The sequence below is a fragment of the Chelonia mydas genome, chromosome 8 (assembly GCF_015237465.2).
Source record: "Chelonia mydas isolate rCheMyd1 chromosome 8, rCheMyd1.pri.v2, whole genome shotgun sequence".
NCBI lineage: Eukaryota > Metazoa > Chordata > Testudines > Cheloniidae > Chelonia > Chelonia mydas.
Window position 1 is genome coordinate 106,101,598 of NC_057854.1, and position 16,335 is coordinate 106,117,932.

At 54.4% G+C, this 16,335-nt stretch overlaps 2 protein-coding genes across 20 annotated transcripts in view; one reads left to right on the forward strand and one right to left on the reverse strand.

The window, feature by feature from the left end:
* Window positions 1-11,850, forward strand: part of ELOVL1 (ELOVL fatty acid elongase 1) — a 32,238-nt gene extending 20,388 nt beyond the window's left edge. For 7 of the 19 annotated variants that reach the window (XM_037906047.2, XM_037906049.2, XM_037906052.2 and 4 more), the window contains 8 exons: window positions 905-980; window positions 2,796-2,991; window positions 3,647-3,837; window positions 4,065-4,145; window positions 4,563-4,619; window positions 5,512-5,617; window positions 6,052-6,188; window positions 6,618-11,850. In XM_037906047.2, the coding sequence (XP_037761975.1) occupies window positions 2,946-2,991; window positions 3,647-3,837; window positions 4,065-4,145; window positions 4,563-4,619; window positions 5,512-5,617; window positions 6,052-6,188; window positions 6,618-6,878 (879 nt within the window). In that variant the 5' untranslated portion in view covers window positions 905-980; window positions 2,796-2,945 and the 3' untranslated portion in view covers window positions 6,879-11,850. The remainder of the gene's footprint in view (window positions 1-904; window positions 981-2,795; window positions 2,992-3,646; window positions 3,838-4,064; window positions 4,146-4,562; window positions 4,620-5,511; window positions 5,618-6,051; window positions 6,189-6,617) is intronic. The other 12 variants (XM_037906057.2, XM_043552841.1, XM_043552842.1 and 9 more) reach the window with 3 other exon arrangements.
* Window positions 11,851-14,803: 2,953 nt separating this feature from the next.
* Window positions 14,804-15,142, reverse strand: LOC119566998 (uncharacterized mitochondrial protein AtMg00860-like). The gene has a single exon (XM_037907956.1). The coding sequence runs from the start codon at window positions 15,140-15,142 to the stop codon at window positions 14,804-14,806; it is 339 nt and encodes a 112-aa protein (XP_037763884.1).
* Window positions 15,143-16,335: the final 1,193 nt, after the last annotated feature.

Consider the following 16,335-nt stretch of genomic DNA (forward strand, 5'->3'; position numbering starts at 1 on the left):
GGGCCGCCTATGGCTCAGTACTGCCACGGGCAGGGACTGAGCTGTGCAGCAAGGAGCAGGCTGAGAACAGCCTGATGGGGAGGAGCGGGTGGTGCTGCAGCTGGGCTCTTCCAGTGTCTTAAGTAGAGCCTGACGGCTCATCTAGGCTGACCTGTGTATCACAGACCACCAGCAGCCACACACTTGCCCAGCAACCAAAACGAGACCCACAAAAGACTAGCCTAGGATGTGCCACAGGCAGAGAATGGGGGGGATTGAGGCGCACCAGTGCTCGGGGGCCCCCTGCAATGGCAGGGAAATGATTCCGTGAGATACCCAGATAATCCTGGCAAGTGACCTCATCTGCATGATGCAGGGGAAGGTGTTAGCACGACCCTGGCACTGTTCAATTTTAAACAAGGTTTGGGGTTTGGCTAGAGAGCCCTCAGCCTGCATAAGGCTATGGCACAAACAGTATTAAAAATCTCTTTATTAAAGACACAGAAAAAGAGAAACAGCTAACGCATTAAGTGAGGCTTCTCTTTTAACCACCCCCTTTTTTTTTCTTTCTTTCCCCTTGGGTTTTTAGCAATAGAATTTTTAAAAGGGAAAACTGGTGCTTGATCTCTTAGCCATTCTGGGGGGAAAAGAGTAGAAGGTAGCTGAGTGGTGCTGGTGCTGCTGTTTCTGGTAACATTTGTTCCTGCTTTCCAAAAGAAAAGACCAGACAAAACCAATGAAGGGAGAAGAAAACAGCAAAGATAGAAAATGCAGCTTCTGTCTTTGCTGTGGACTCACTTGCAGCCTTGCTGCTGGGGAAACATAGGCCCGGCGCTTGACTCCATTAGCCATTCTGAGGCCTGGCAAACTTGTACCAGCATTGGGCTGTTTAGGACATTTGCTTTTGTTTGTCTCTTTGTTACAGGCTCACAGCCGTGTTGCAAAATCGACAGTCTGGCAGGTTAAGCCAGACGGATTAGAAAGGAGAGGAGAGAAGTAAGGTGAGGAAGGAAGGACACATGGGTGGGAGGGAAGAGAGGGATGACATATTCTTACATCCCAGGTGACATTGGGGATATGGCCAAAGTTGGTGGAGGTGATGCTGTGATCTGGGTCCCTCTCCCTGGCCTGGTCTGGTCAGGACAGCTCTCAGGTGTAATAAGAGGAGGTCCTGAAACATAAATTCTTGTGTCTGAGGCCTGAAGCCTGAACCAAAGTACCTCCAGGCAGTGTTAAGCAAAGCTGGGCTGCGAGCCAGAGGCAGGTCCCACTCACAGAAGTTGGCAAGAAAAGGTTGTTAAAAGCACGTGCACACACATACACATAAGGCTAATAAGAGGAACTTGCAGCAAAACAGCATCAAAACACTCCACAGACATAAGAAGGAACAGGCAGGTGCATCTTAAAGACAGCGTCAAAAGGACAACATGATGGATAGATTCATTTGAAGTAGAGGAGTAATCTGTCCTGCAACGGTATAAAAGTAGGTCTGGGAGTGCACACCTTTGTCCAGCCTAGGGGGCAGTGGAGTGTCCTGCCCCTGACTGAGCTGTGTCCATTGCCAGGGGGCACATATTCGTAGTATGCCCTGTAGAGTCTATAGGGAACTATCAGTGTGCTTCGTCTGACAGTAAACCTGGCTCTTGTTCCTTCGTACCTTACTAGAGTCTGTGGTTTTGGGGGGTTCTCTCGGGGTCTGCTGTGTCAGCTATCTGCGCAGAGCTGGGGCAGCACACAGAGGGAACACGCACGCAGCTGACTGTTGTTACCATCATCGAACAAGAGCAGAGCACCACACCAGTAGCTACGAACATCATCAGGATCAGGACGATGAGGGCCCAGTGGTGGTGTGATGCCTCCTGGGATCCCAGTGGGGATGGCAGCTCTGATGGTGAAGCTTGCGTCTTCCTCTTTTCTGTCAGCCAGGGGTTTTGTCAGACAGCTTTTTCATTTCTCCCCCTTCCCCAAACAAAAAAAACCCCTTTTTATTTTAAGGACTCCAGAAGGGATGGTGGGTGGAATAGCCCGTCCCTCGTTATTTTGCCCATTGGTTAGGGCGAACTTCCAGTGCACCAACTTTGGTCCATTGAGTTCCAGTCCCACACTTCTCTTGTTTACATGGCATAATTTTAACTCCATTATTGAGATGTATTAGTGCAATGGTTCTCAACCAGGGGTACCCCCAGAGCTCTTGATGGGCAGGGATGGTGTCCCTAACCTCTGTTTGCCAGAAGCTGGGAATGGACGACGGGATGGATTCACCTGGTGATTACCTGTTCTGTTCATTCCCTGTGGGGCACCTGGCATTGGCCACTGTCAGAAGACAGGATACTGGGCTACGTGTACTTTTGGTCTGACCAGTATGGCCGTTCTTATATCTTCCAGGGGCACATCAGCTTATCTAGACATTTGCCTAGTTTTACAAAACGGGCTACATAAAAAGCACTAGTAAAGTCAGTACATATTAAAATATCATACAGACAATGACTTGTTTATACTGTTCTATGTACTATACACTGGAATATAACTATTGCCCTTACATTTCAATCAATTTATTTTATAATTATGTGATAAAAAGGAGAAAGTAAGCATTTTTCAGTAATGTGCTGAGACACTTCTGTATTTTAGGTCTGATTTTTGTAAGCAAGTAGATTTTAAGTGAGGTGAAACTTGGGGGTACACAAGACACATCAATATCCTGAAAGGGGTACAGTTGTCTGGAAAGGTTGAGAGGCACCATGTTAATTGGCCTCAAACTGAATTAATTCCAACAAATCTCCCTTGTGTACCTTTTCCTGTCACATTTATTATTGTAGGTTACTGTGGCACTTGGTGAACTTTCACTTTTTACGGTGAAGCTCGCACTCTGGGTAAATCGGCAGGCTCAGTGCTCACCACAGAGAGCTGGGGATCCTGAGCCCAGAAAATCTGACCCTTCCCTGACTCTCTGCAGAACTCCAGCTGCTATGGAAGCGATTGTAACAATGTACCGGGACTTCATGAAGGGAACAGGTGAGATCTTCCTTCCATGCCCAGCTACTGGCCAGAGAGCTGGGTGCCATGGAAGCTGCCTGTCCCGTCCCACCCACCCACCCCAGGACTAGCCCTGCCTGCTGGCCATCACCACACCCACTGGAATCCAGTTCCACAGCTCTTGAATTCATGCTGGTACTGAGCCATGCTGTGGGACCCCTGCTCTGTGCTCTGATTGCCCTTGGGATGCCCCCATTACTGAGCCATGCTGCGTCCGGGACCCCTGCTCTGTGATCCGGATGCCCTTGGGGTGTCCCCGTTACTGAGCCACACTGTGGGACCCCTGCTCTGCTTCGGGTGTCCTGGGCTGCTCCTGCTCTTAGTGCCTCCATGATATTGTGATGCCATCTGAGGGGCAGGGGAGAAGTCCTGGAGTGGAGCCTTCACCCAAAGTGGTTTGTGGCTACCATGGAGCCTGGTGTGCATTAGGAATTACTGGGGTTCATCAGGTGCTCCCAACCACCTCCCTCCCTGAGCGCCCCATGTAACCATGATTGCCCAGGAGGAGCAGGGGGTCTCCAAGGGCCATGCTGTGGGTCAGTGGCAGAGTCCAGGCTGCAGGGAAAGGGAAGCAGGCGCTCGGGCTGGGGGGTGGTCTCGTCCTTACCCGCATCCTTTGTGCCTCTCCCTGCAGACCCCCGCATAGCTGAGTATCCCCTGATGCAGTCGCCCTTCCTCATGATGGGGATCCTGCTGGGCTATGTCTACTTTGTGCTGTCCCTGGGCCCCTGGCTGATGGCGAACAGGAAGCCCTTAGACCTGAAGAAGTTCATGGTGGTCTACAACTTCTTCCTGGTGGGCCTCTCACTCTACATTGTCTATGAGGTGAGGTTCCAATGGCCGTGCAGTTTGTGCCAGGCACCTGTGCCATCAGTCCTTGCCCCTGGAGAACCCGAGCTGCTGGGCAGAGGGCACCTGGCTGCCCAGTGACTGAGGCACCCCCTTGTGGTTGCCTTGGGAGCAACCACAGCCTGCCGTCTCTCTGAGGGGGAGGGTGGGCATGGTGGGGTGGTGTGTGCTGAACCTGGTCTGGTGGTGTCCCCTTGCTGCAGTTCCTGATGGCAGGTTGGCTGACGGGATACACCTGGAGATGTGACCCTGTGGATTTTTCCCAGGACCCCAAGGCCCTTCGGGTAAGTTCTTCTCTCTTGCTGCAAGCAGAATGGGGCCCTTAATCACAGGTCCTGGGCAGCATGCAGCTGCTTCCTTCCTGTTACCATAGCCATTGGCCTTGGGGACCTCTGGCCCAAGATGGCGGCTGGGTGTCACCTGTGGCTTATAACCCAGCAGCATGGAGCTGAATAAAGAGGCAGTGCCCTCCAGAGTTTGGGGGTATGTGTGCCAGGTATGGGATTGCAGAACTCCAGGGGTCCATCTACTGAACCACAGAGGAAAGTCTCACCGCCCCGATGTTTATTGGCCCTTGCTGTCTGCAGGAAACGAACCTGTCTGGGAGGGTTGGACTGCAGGTGAGTGGGGCACCCTGCCCCAGGGCAGAGCTGGGTGGGCATGGCTAAGTCTCTGACGCACATGCACTCTTCGTGTTTCAGATGGTCCGTGTATCTTGGCTTTTTGTCTTCTCCAAGTTCATTGAGCTGATGGATACGGTAAGTGATGGATCCTCGGGGAGTGGTAATCGGGCACCCTCTCCCTGGCCTCACTCTCCCCCCAGCACTCCAAATTTTCTAGAGTGTTTTGCAAATCCAAATGAGCCTGGCCAGACCCCCATGCAGGGCCTCAGCAGTGCCTGTGGGGGGAAAAATACAGAGACTGGGAATAATGAGCTTCATAAGAACGGCCACACTGGGTCAGACCAGTGACTTATCTAGTCCCGTACCCTGTCTTGCCAGGTGCTTCAGAGAGTGAATGGAGCAGGGCAATCTATTGAGTGATCCATCCCCTGTAATCTAGTCCCAGCTTCTGGCAGTCAGAGGTTTAGGGACATCCAGAACATGGGGTTGTGTCCCTGCCCATCCTGGCTGATAGCCAGTGATGGAGCTTCCCTACACCTCATGCCAGGTCATTGCCCTGAAGCAGTGACGAGAGATTCCTCTCTTGGGCTTTGGAAATGAGAGTGAGGGAGCCAGGACCCATCCAAACAATAAGCCCAGCCCATGGGAGGTGAGCACTTCCTTTCATGCCAGTACCAGGCTCTCCCCTTCCTGAGTGGGGCAGGTTGCAGTTTTTCCACCTTCCCTGATGGCTGCGCAGGTAGTCACTGATTACTGGGAATTGGCACCACCCAGGTAAGCCTGTCACCATCAGCCCTGGTGGCTGCTGAATCAGATGTTCTCAGGATGCAGGACAAGAAGTGCCTGGCAGTGGGTTCTCCCCAACATATCACCCTAGCTTTGGAAGGACCCTCCCTGCTGTTGGAGTCTCTGCATTCACTGTAGGTTCCCGAGAGCCCTGGCGGAATCCTGCACTTTCAATAGCCATCCTGTCCCACCTGCACCAGCTTCTGCTGACTCAGCCACCCACCTGCTTCTCTGCTTCTAGGTGATCTTCGTCCTGCGCAAGAAGAATGAGCAGATCACCTTCCTGCACCTCTTCCACCATTCTGTCCTGCCTTGGAGTTGGTGGTGGGGGGCTAAATTTGGCCCAGGTGAGGGCATGCACGCTGAATTGCCCTGCAGTGAGGGGAGGGGAGATCTGGTCCCAGTCTTCCAGTGAGAGGCCTACACCGCCCCGCTGGCTTCAGGGCTCTTCTTCCCTTGCAGGGCCCACGGGGAACAAGGACAGATCTTATCACTACTGTTGTAGGAGTGCATGCAGAGTCTTCCCACACCTGGCTGCTGTCCCCATTCTCAGCCAGTGGCTGAGTCAAACCCCCTTCCCTACCCACTCCTCAGACCCATTATTCCCCATTTGTGGGGGCTGGGAGCCCTGCGTGGGCATGGGGAGGGCTGTAGTGCAGTTTGGCTTGCTGCAGTAGGTCATCCATGAGCCCTGGAGCCTGTGCCCCTGTTGGGTGGGGGGGCGCAGCACCACAGCGTGGGAGTGGCCCCCAGCACTAATTACTTCTTCTCTGCCCGGCAGGGGGAATGGGTTCCTTCCATGCCATGGTCAACTCCATGGTGCACGTCGTCATGTACTCCTACTATGGGCTCTCGGCGGCAGGGCCTGCCTTTCAGAAGTACCTGTGGTGGAAGAAGCACATCACAGCTGTCCAGCTGGTGAGTTGGGGCTGTGCGGCAGCCGCAAATGCTCCATGCACCCTGGGGCTGGGTGTTTCTGTGGGGGCACAGCATGGGGGCAGGGTCGCTCAGGAAACGATCCATGCCAGCCTCTGGCAGGGCCAGCACTCCTCACTATAGAGTTCAGATGGGCCTGTGTCCGTCCCACACGGAGAGCCTTAGCAGGCTGCGCCTGTCTGGGGGCTGTGGCCAGCTGTGGTCTGCAGCTCCATGCATTGCTTTGGGAAGGGCTGGGCCTTTGCCCTGGCCAGGGGCACCCTGGTGGTGCCCTGTGTGAATCTGCGCTCTCCCACGGGCTTGGGGGAGGGGGCGTAGCTCGGGTGGAGATGCTCCCCCCGCCCCTCATGAGTAACCGGTCCACTCTCTGCCTCCCTCTCCCCGCTGCACATACTCCACGCTGGCTGTCAGGCGCAGTTCGTGATCGTCTCCATCCACATCTCCCAATACTACTTCATGCCCAGCTGCCAGTACCAGTACCCCATCTTCATCCACCTCATCTGGATTTATGGGACCATCTTCTTCATCCTCTTCTCCAACTTCTGGTACCACTCCTACACCAAGGGCAAGCGGCTGCCCAAGGGGGCCCACTACCCAGCCCCGCTCCAGCACAACGGCAGCAGCCTGCACGAGAACAGCGCTGTCACCAACGGCAAAGTCAAAACCAACTAGAGGGCCAGGCCCTCCCAGAGCCAATGAGAGCCCCGGGGCAGAGGTAGCTGGGACTGTCCCCCTGCTCCTGGGCGTTACTAGCCAAATCAAGTGCCTACAGACTGTTGTACCCCAAGTGCCCAGCCCCGCTTCCTGCTGCCCTGTCTGTCTTCAGGCGTGGCCCTTCTGCTCTGGGCAGCTGCTCCCACCAGTGCAGGGGAGGCTCCTGCTGCTTCCTGCCACATGAGCAGAGGGGCAGCCACCTGCATCACCGGTAGAGGGGTTACAGCCCTGCTCCGTTGTCTCCAAAGGAACTTCCCCATAAGTGCCTGTCTGCCCCTTCTACCAGGGCCTCCTTCCTGCCCCAGGAGGCTGCTCCATGGTGAGTAGGACCAAACATGGAGCCCACCCCACCTTTGCCATGTATTGGGCCCTGTGTGACTGAGGGAAGTCGCTCTCTGTTTGACTCTAGGTGCTCCCTGTGCCCCTCTGCTCTCAGCACTGCTGCCAAGGAGTGTAAGGCCCTGGGCCTCACTCCCACCTCAAGGACCCCGGGTCCTCCCTATTCACCATCTGTCCTTGCCACTTCATTCCATTTCATTGCGCTGCTCCCTCCCAGCTCCAGTATGCGTAGCGAGGGGATGCTGGGCCCTGCACTGAGAGCTCCGGCACTCCAGGACAGGTAGGCTGGGTGCAGGGCCAGGTACCCCTCTGGTTACTACTTGAATGTGAGGCTGAGCCTACTGCTCCTGTGCACTAGCTGACCCTTTTCACCCCGTGCCTTGCACACACGTGGGCCATGCTGACACTTGGGGAAAGCCATTCCCAGAGCGCATGCTCCCAGCCTGCCTGCCTGCCTGCCTGCACCCTTCTTTCCTGGCTGGCTGTGGGGTGAGAATCTATTCCAGCTGTGGCAGCCTATACCTCTGCTGGCTGCTCGAGAGCTAGCCTCTTCAGGCTGTGGCTTGGTCCAGCATGGGAGCAGCTGTGCTTTGACTCCCTCTGCTTAATACATGTAAACTCAAGTCTGGAGCAATAATCTCCCCTGGAATTTGCTCCCTCACTGCTGTGGCATTGGGCACTGAAGCCCAGCAGCCATGTGCACAGTGGGAGGAGGTCAGAGCATGGCCCCAGCCCTCTTCCGGCCAGTGGCCCTGCTGTCACTTGTGCAGGTTCCCAGAGCAGTGCCCTTTGTGCCTTGTAAGTCTTTCCACTTGGAGGGCATAGGGCCTGTTCTTGCGCTCAGGAGTAGTGCAGCAGCTGCTCAGTGGGCATCTCCCACTCTGGCTGTAGTCAAAGCCTTGTTGGTATGCATCCTGTGGAGGAAGTAGAGGGCCTTGAGCACCCCTCCCCCCCACCATAAGCCAGGCTGCTTTTGTGTATCTCCAGAAATAAAGACAGAAGGAGAAGCGGCTCTACCCTCTTGTTTTCCAGGATCTCTTTTTAGTGTGAACTCAGTGACCCTTCCCAGCCTTGCCTGAGCTAGACGGAGATGGGGGGCGGGGTTTGAAAGCTCCTGAGAGAAGTGCCTGGCCCTAGCAGAACACCAGGGAGCCAGCAGGCACCTGCAGTGAACTTGCTGCCTTGGGGGCAGCTGCTTGTGGCTAGGAGGGAGTTAACAAGGCAGCAGATCCTGGAATCGTTTGCAGCTGGACTCTCAGAGCACTCTGGGAAGAGCAATGGTAGGGACAGGAATAGGGTTGTCAACTGTCTAATGGCACAAACGCAAACACGCTTGTCCTGCCTGAGGCCATACCCCTACCTTGCCCCTTCTCCAAGGCCCCACCCCCCACTCACTCCATTTTCCCCCCTCCCTCTGTCGCTCACTTTCACCGGGTTGGGGTGCAGGAGGGGGTGTGGGCTGGGGGTGGGGCCAAGAGGTTCAGAGTGTAGGGGGTTGGGGTGCGGGAGGGTATGAAGGGTGCAGGCTCTGGCTGCCCAGCACTTACCTTGGGCAGCTCCCAGAAGTGACTGGCATGTCCAGTTCCTAGGCTCAGGGGCAGCTAGGTGGCTCTGCATGCTGCCCTTGCCCGCGGGTACCACCCCTGCGGTTCCCGGCCGCTGGGAGCTGTGGAGTTGGCACTTGTAGTGGGGGCAGCATGCAGAGCCCCCGACCACCCCTGTGCCTAGAAGCCAGAGGACATACTGGTTGCTTCTGGGAACCATGCGGTGACAAGGCAGGTAGGGAGCCTGCATTAGCCCTGTTGTGCAACCGGACTTTTAGCAGCCTATTTAAAATCTCCCAGATTGGTTTCAGTAGCCTCCGGGAGACTGAGGCTGATTCTGGGAGACTCCTGGCCAATCCGGGAGAATTGACAACTCTAGGTGGGAACCACAGCTGAAAGCATCTCCACTCCCAAACACACACAGCCGTTGTCAGCAGGGAGCAAATACCAGAACTGTGGCTAAAGCCTAGGCACAGAGCAAAGCATTTGGGGTGGCAGGGTGCAGACCAGGTGCTGCTGCTCACGAGGGTCCTTCTGTGCAACTGCTGGGGCAGAAATGGGGCAGGAACCAAACTCCGGCAGGAGAAGGGAATAGCTGCCAAGGCGTTTTGGCTTTTGCCCAAAGTTGGGCTGGTGTAGAGAGCCAGCAAGCTGCCTGCATGTGCTTCCCCTAGAGTCTGCACTCAGGAACATCCTCCAGCTGCTGGGTGTGTGAGAGGAACCATTTCTGTTCCCAGGGGCAAGACGCTGGCTGGAAATCGGGCATGTGCCAGCTGCTGAGCTAGCAGCCATGTGCACTGCCAATGCCTGCAGACCAGGGGCTTTCTCCTCTCCCAGCTTTAGGCAAGGGTGGGATGAAGGGGGAGCGGTAAAGCAGGTCAGGTGGATAGTAAGAAAATCCTGGCCCAGGCTCCTACCAGCCACACAGCGCCACGGAGTGGGGGTAAATGGAAGGAGCAGAATATGTAAGTAGACTGAGGACACTCACTGGCACAGGAAATTGCTGAGGCCAGGGATTTAATGTGGTTCAGAAAGGGATGGGATGCTTTGATGGCTGTCGGGAATAGCTTACAGTAGCAGCAGTGTACATTCTGGAAGGGATTAAACCCTGTTGAAGATTATCTCCAGATAGCAGGGACGAGCACGGGACCGACTCTGGGAGGCAGGTTATCCCACACGTGCTACTGTGGGGTTCTTACACCTTCCTCTGAAACCGCTGGCTGTAGTCACTGGGCTAGATGGACCTTGGGTTTAATAGACTCAGGGAACGCTGATGTTCCTAGGCTCTCTTCTCCCTCCCACCATGCACCCTATTGCCCATCCACCCTAGGCTAGCAACAAAGGAATTAACAATCGGCCGTGCCCAGCACTCTAGTTGTGTATCGTGACTGTGACAGATCAGTACCTGATAATGACAGAAGAAGGTGCTAGTTGGTGGGGCGGCCAGTGATGGACACACATTTGCCCTGCCCCCAGTGGAAGCAGGAGTGGTCAGTTCAGCCACTGAAGATGGGAGGGGTAGTCCTTATTTAATGCAACTCTGGATATCCTTATCTATTTAAGGCCTGGTTTGAGCTAAACTCTTTGCCTCAGTCTTTTGGCCGAGTGTCCCACCGCTTGTGGTTTTGTGGATTCTCAATGTGGTCTGTTTACTCCTGGGGGAATTCTGTGCCAATGCAGAATTTGCACAGAATTAATGTTCTGTGCAGAATTTCATTTTCCCCTGGAGAAATGGTGCTGCAGAGCTTCTGGCTGCCACTAGGGGCCACTGGACCCAGAAGAGCCCAGCTCTCTAGCTCTCAAATACAGTAACTCCTCACTTAACATTGTCGTTCTGTTCCTGAAAAATGCGACTTTAAGCAAAACGTTGTTAAGCGAATCCAATTTCCCCATAAGAATTAACGTAAATAGGGAGGGGTTAGGTTCAAGGGAATTTTTTTTGCCAGACAAGAGACATATAAATGTTGAATATACATTTTAAACAAGCATTTTAATACTACAATCATTGCTGAGCATGAAGCTTGGTTGAGGTGGTGGAGTCGGAGAGTGGAAGAGGGTGGATTGTCCGGCTGCTCCTCTTGCTGAACTTTCTGAACTCGAAAAAACACATCTAGAGATTGTTGTTTTGCTTTCCTTTTTTTTTTTTTTTTTTTTTTTTTTTTTTTTTTTTTTTTTGGTAAATTTCTTTATAGCAAGTCATTAGATGACCAACTCCCCTAATCGCTTTGGAGCTTTCAGGATCGTCATCACTCAGGATTTGCAAGCCAGCCTTAACCCGCCTCTTCTCTTCCTCCTTCCCCCCCTTTACTCCGCATGCTGTGTCCTCGCTCCTCTCCTGCCTGCAGCAATCAGCTGGCTTGTGGCATTCAGGAGGCAGGGGAGGGACGGGGAGCCTGCGCGCTGAGTCCTCACTCCTCCCTGCTGATTTCTGGGAGCAGGGGGAACGTGCTGATCCGCAGGGTCTGCCAGGGGGCAGGAGACGCTGTAGGGGAGCTGCCAGCTCTGGACAAAGCAAGCAGCCAAACAATGTTATAGTGGAGCATTGCACAACTTTAAACAGAGCATGTTCTGAAATGGAGTAGGGATGTAAGATCGAAACAACTTTAAGCGAGAGGATTTTAAGTGGGGAGTTACTCTACAGGACGTGGGCGGGGGAAGGGGGGGGAGAAGCTGGAGGGTTTGGGGCAGCTGTGGTTCCCAGCATGTCCTAAAGGAAGGAGGCAACATGTAGGAAACACTGTACGAGCCTGGGACCCAGCATCAGGCTGTTTCTCTCTGGATCCCTGGGATCTCGGTGTCCTGCAGCTGGGTTCTGGGTGTGGGTATCTGAGACCCAAAGGGTAGAGTTTTCCCCCAAGATGTGCCCAGTTCGCATATGTGATACACCCAGACTGAGGGGCCTAACAAAAGCAATTACAGTGAAACAGGAATTGGGTTGTTGTAGGGGTTTCTTTAGCTCTCTACTCCTGAGGAAATCATGGTTGTCTGTGTTGTTACAGACATACTTGCTGACTGGTATTTTGAAATAAATTACCAAAATAACTGAAGCTGGTGTGATAAAATTGTGTTGTTTTGACAAAAAATATGCAGAATTTTTAAAACTTTTTGGTGCAGAATTCCCCTAGCAGTATCTGTTGAGGTGTCCCCTTGGGTTCGATTCATGGGAAGGGGAAAGCCCCTTGTGAGCTGTTCAGTCACTTGTGTCATCTCTCCAAATGGTTTAGTCCAAATGTTTTTCTTCTCTCCTTATCTGGAGCTCTCCCAGGTGTAGCTTTCTGGGCCAGGCTGACTCCCTTCTTGCAGTGTCAGGACAATCCAAGTGCCGCATCCTGGCAGGGGTGCTAGCCTAGGGCCTGAGCGATAGAAGTGGAGAGGCAATGCTTTCCATGTGTTCTCTCTGTAACTACAGCCGCCTTGTTTCTTTGGCTCGTGGCTGTACACGGAGCCATTGACAACACCTCCCTGCTCCTAGAGAGAGCTGAGAGCTCAGCACCGTGTAGGGGTAAGTGAAGTTATTCTAAAGTAACGAGCTGATCCCCTTCAGGCTTAGGATGAGGGATGTTCAAGTCCCTGCTCCACCGTGGACTTCCTCGGGAGCCTTGGGCAAGTCACGGAGCCTGAGTGGGCCATGTGTGAAATGGGCATAATAATGCTTCCCATCTCCCAGGGGCTGCGAACTGCTGTACATTAAAGATTGTGAAGTCCTTCGAGAGCTAGCAATGAAAAGTGCTATCTTGAGGAGGAGGGTTGCTGTGAGCTAAATCAGTGTTCTAATGTCATGGTCTGCAAAAAGTCTCAGATGACACCTTAAAGAGGCACTTGGGGCTCGCAAGCCTCAGCCTGCGTATTGCTGCTCTACCAGGTTGGATAAAGGTAGATAATCAACCCTCCCTCTGAAGTGACAGAGTCGAAAGCCCTGGGCCAGGCCGCAAGCTAGATGGAGGCCCTGGCTCACCCCCTCTCCTTCGCGTTGTGAAAGTGAGGCTGAACAGCATAATACGGAGCTGGGGCTGCTGCTGGTTCTGGAGCACTCACAGCCTGGTCTGTCTCGCTCACTTTTGGCCGAGAGTAGAGACCAGCATAGGGGGGCTAAATAGGCGCATTAGTGCTCTGCACCTAGTCGTGCCTCCTAAGGGTGTTGCTGGAAACAAATGGGCAGGGCAGCCTGTGCCCCAGTATCACAATGGGAGCACCCGAAGCCCCGTGGCTAGCAAATGCTGCAGGCCATGATACTGCTGCGGAGGCCAAAGTGCTCAGTTACTGTTCCATACGGCAGCTGTAGCTCAGCCCAACTACGAGCCTAGATCTGAATAACGCCTGGCTTTAATGGAAAGGGGAGGGAGGGGAAGGAGACAGCCGTGAGGGAGACAGTCATGAAGTGGCAGCAGGGAGGGTGGTGGGTACAGGAGCACAAGTGAGTGGCTTGAACAGGCAGCCAGCCAAACTGGAGGGGGCAAGAACACTGCCATAGCCACCCGGGCTCAGAGGAAGAAGGGGCCTAGGCAGAGCTTTGTGGAGGAGGCCGACTCAGCCCTGCTGGCAGAACAGAGCTAGTATGATACGCCCGGGGCCGTCCCCTGCTGCGACAGGCTCTAGCATCCGGTGCAGTCTCCCCTGCAAGTCAGACTGTGTAGCAGCTGTACACGTGGGGGATGACCTTGGGGAGGGACTCACTGCAGACCCCCAGGGCTGGGATCCTAACCCCCAGCCAGTATTGGGGCTTTTGTAATGCCCAGGTAGCTCTGGCTTACTGCGGGGACTCTAGTTTTACGTGCTGTTGATTTGGCTGTGTCCAGTCCCTCCATCCTTTTCCCACTCAAGCTCCTACAGGACCTGCAATCCCCCCCTCTCTCCCCCCCCCTCCCCCCGTTAAGGAAAAACCCATTCCCAATACATCAGTGCAGAGCGTTGCAGTGTTGCACTCAAAAGTCTCGTCAGGACTGAGCAGCAGGGCCTGCTCTTGCATCTTCTCTTCGTCTAGCCGACCAGAGCTGTAGCACTAGAGTACGTGCCATAGTCCTGGAGTACAGACCCCTACAGTGAGGGAAGAAAAGCACCTGCCCAAGCTCATGGAGCTGGCTCCATGGAAGCACACATCCATTGATCTAGCCCCATCTACGCCAGGGCTTAGGTCAGCATAGCTACAATGCTCAGATGTGGGTTTTCCACACCTCTGAGGGCCATAGAGCTGGTGACCTAAATTCTGAGTGTAGCCTGGTGTTACGAAGCGTGGGGGAGTCAGGGTCCTGGACCCTTGTTTCCTGTGATTCACATTCACCGTGACTCTCAGCCAGCCAGCAGAACAGCAGGTTTATTAGAGATGACAGGCACACAATCCAACCCAGAGCTTGTAGGCATGAACAGGACCCCTTAGGCAGGTCCTTCTGGCTTAGACCCTTGCTTTGGGGCTCTTCCCTAGCCCACTCCAAACTGAAAGAAAAACCCTTAAGCATCCCAACCAGCCTCCCCCCAGCTCCTCCACCAGCCTTTCTCCAGTTTCCTGGGCAAAAGGTGTCACCTGGCCCCCAACCCCCTCCTGGCTCAGGTTACGGGCTCTCAGGTAGCCCGTCCCCAATGAAACTCCCCTGCCACAGGTCGACACTCCCCCCTCCCTGCTGCATCACATCTCTCCCCACTTTGAACTGAGTGGGGTCACTCTGACCAGTGACCTGGGGAAGTTTGGGGCCCCCTCTCTAGGGCAACACATCCACTATCACGTTGGCACTTCCCTTTGCATGGACCACGTCCATGTCATAATCTTGCAGGAACAGGCTCCACCTCAGGGACTTGGCCTTGGCTCCTTTCAGCTGGTGGAGCCAGGTCAGGGGAGATGTCGGTGTACACGGTGAAGTGTCGCCCGAAGAGATAGGGCTCTAGTTTCTTAAGGGCCCACACCCTGTAGTTCTGCTCCTGGGGTAGCAACTTCTTGCTCAGGTACACGATGGGGTGTGTCTCTCCCCCTTTTCATCCTCCTGCATTAACACCGCCCCCAGCCCGGTGTCAGGCGTTGGTGAACACCATAAAGGGCTTGTCAAAGTCTGGGTTTGCCAGAACCGGGCCCCTGACCAGAGCCTCCTTCAGGGCATGGAGAGCCTTCTGGTACTCCTCAGTCCAGACCACTTTGTCTGGCTTCCCCTTCTTGCATAGGCCAGTGATGGGGGCGGCTATGGCGCTAAAGTGGGGCAGAAATCTTCGATAGTACCCCGCCCTCCCAATGAAGGCTTGTACCTGCTTTTTGGTGTGGGGAGCGGGCCAGTTCCAGATCACCTCCACCTTCGCTGGTTCTGGCTTTAGGCAGCCGCTCCCCACCCAGTGGCCCAGGTAGGTCAGTTCAGCCATCACCACCTTGAACTTCTCTGCTTTTATGGTCAGCCCAGCCCCCTGGAGTCAGTCCAGCACTTGTCTAACCTGGGACACATGGTCCTCCCAGGTCTGGCTAAAGACACAGATGTCATCAATATACGCCACGGCAAAACTCTCCATCCCCCTCAGTAGCTGATCCACCAGGCGCTGGAAGGTGGCCAGTGCTCCCTTGAGGCCAGAAGGCAGGGTCAGGAACTCAGAGCCCCAGAGGGGTGATAAAGGCCGATTTCAGCCTGGCATCTGCATCCAGTGGTACTTGCCAATAGCCCTTTGCAAGATCCATGGTGGTAAGGTACCAAGCTCCTCCCAGCTTGTCTAGGAGCTCATCAGGCCTGGGCATGGTGTAGGCATCAGATACAGTGATGGCATTGAGCTTCCGATAGTCCACACAGAACCAGATCGACCAGTCCTTTTTGGGGACCAGCACCACCAGTGAGGCCCAAGGGCTGGATCACCCCCAAAGCCAGCATATCATTGATCTCTCTTTCCAGGTCCTGAGCAGTTTTCCCTGTGACTCGGAAGAGGCAGCATCTTATAGGCGGGTTCGACCCTGTCTGCACCCGGGGGCCAGTCAGATTAGTGTGTCCAGGCTGGTTGGAAAACAGCTGTTGGTACAGATGCAGCACCCCTCTGATTTCAGCTTGCTAGGAAGGCGTTGGCCGGTCAGAGACAGGAATTGTTTCCTGGGAGGAGCCAGTTCCTGTCTCAGGGAATAGATCTACTAGTGGGTCCCCTCCCTGCTCCTCCCGATGTCCACACATGGTCAGCAACACATTTCCCCATCATAATATGGCTTCATCATATTCACATGGTACACCCAGCGGTGGTGCGCCCGGTTCGACAGCTCCGCCCATAGTTTACCTCTTTTACTTGCTTGACCACCTTAAAAGGGCCTTCCCAGGCAGCCTGTAGTTTTTTTTCTCACTGGGATGAGAACCATCACCTGGTCCCTGGTGGCGTAGGTGCGGGCCCACTCCGTGCGGTCATACCAGACCTTCTGCTTCCTCTGGGCTCTGGCCAGATTGTCCCTGGCCAGGCCCACGAGTTCAGCCAGTCTCTCTCGGAAGATCAAGACATACTCCACCACTGACTCCCCATCGGGAGCAGCCTTCTGCTCCCACTCGTCTCTCATCAGGTCCAGGGGGCCCCTTACCCTCCTTCCATATAAC

Bases quoted from the DNA above. Each gene is read 5' to 3' on its own strand.
- LOC119566998 (XM_037907956.1), bottom strand. From the start codon at position 15,142: ATGGCTGAACTGACCTACCTGGGCCACTGGGTGGGGAGCGGCTGCCTA.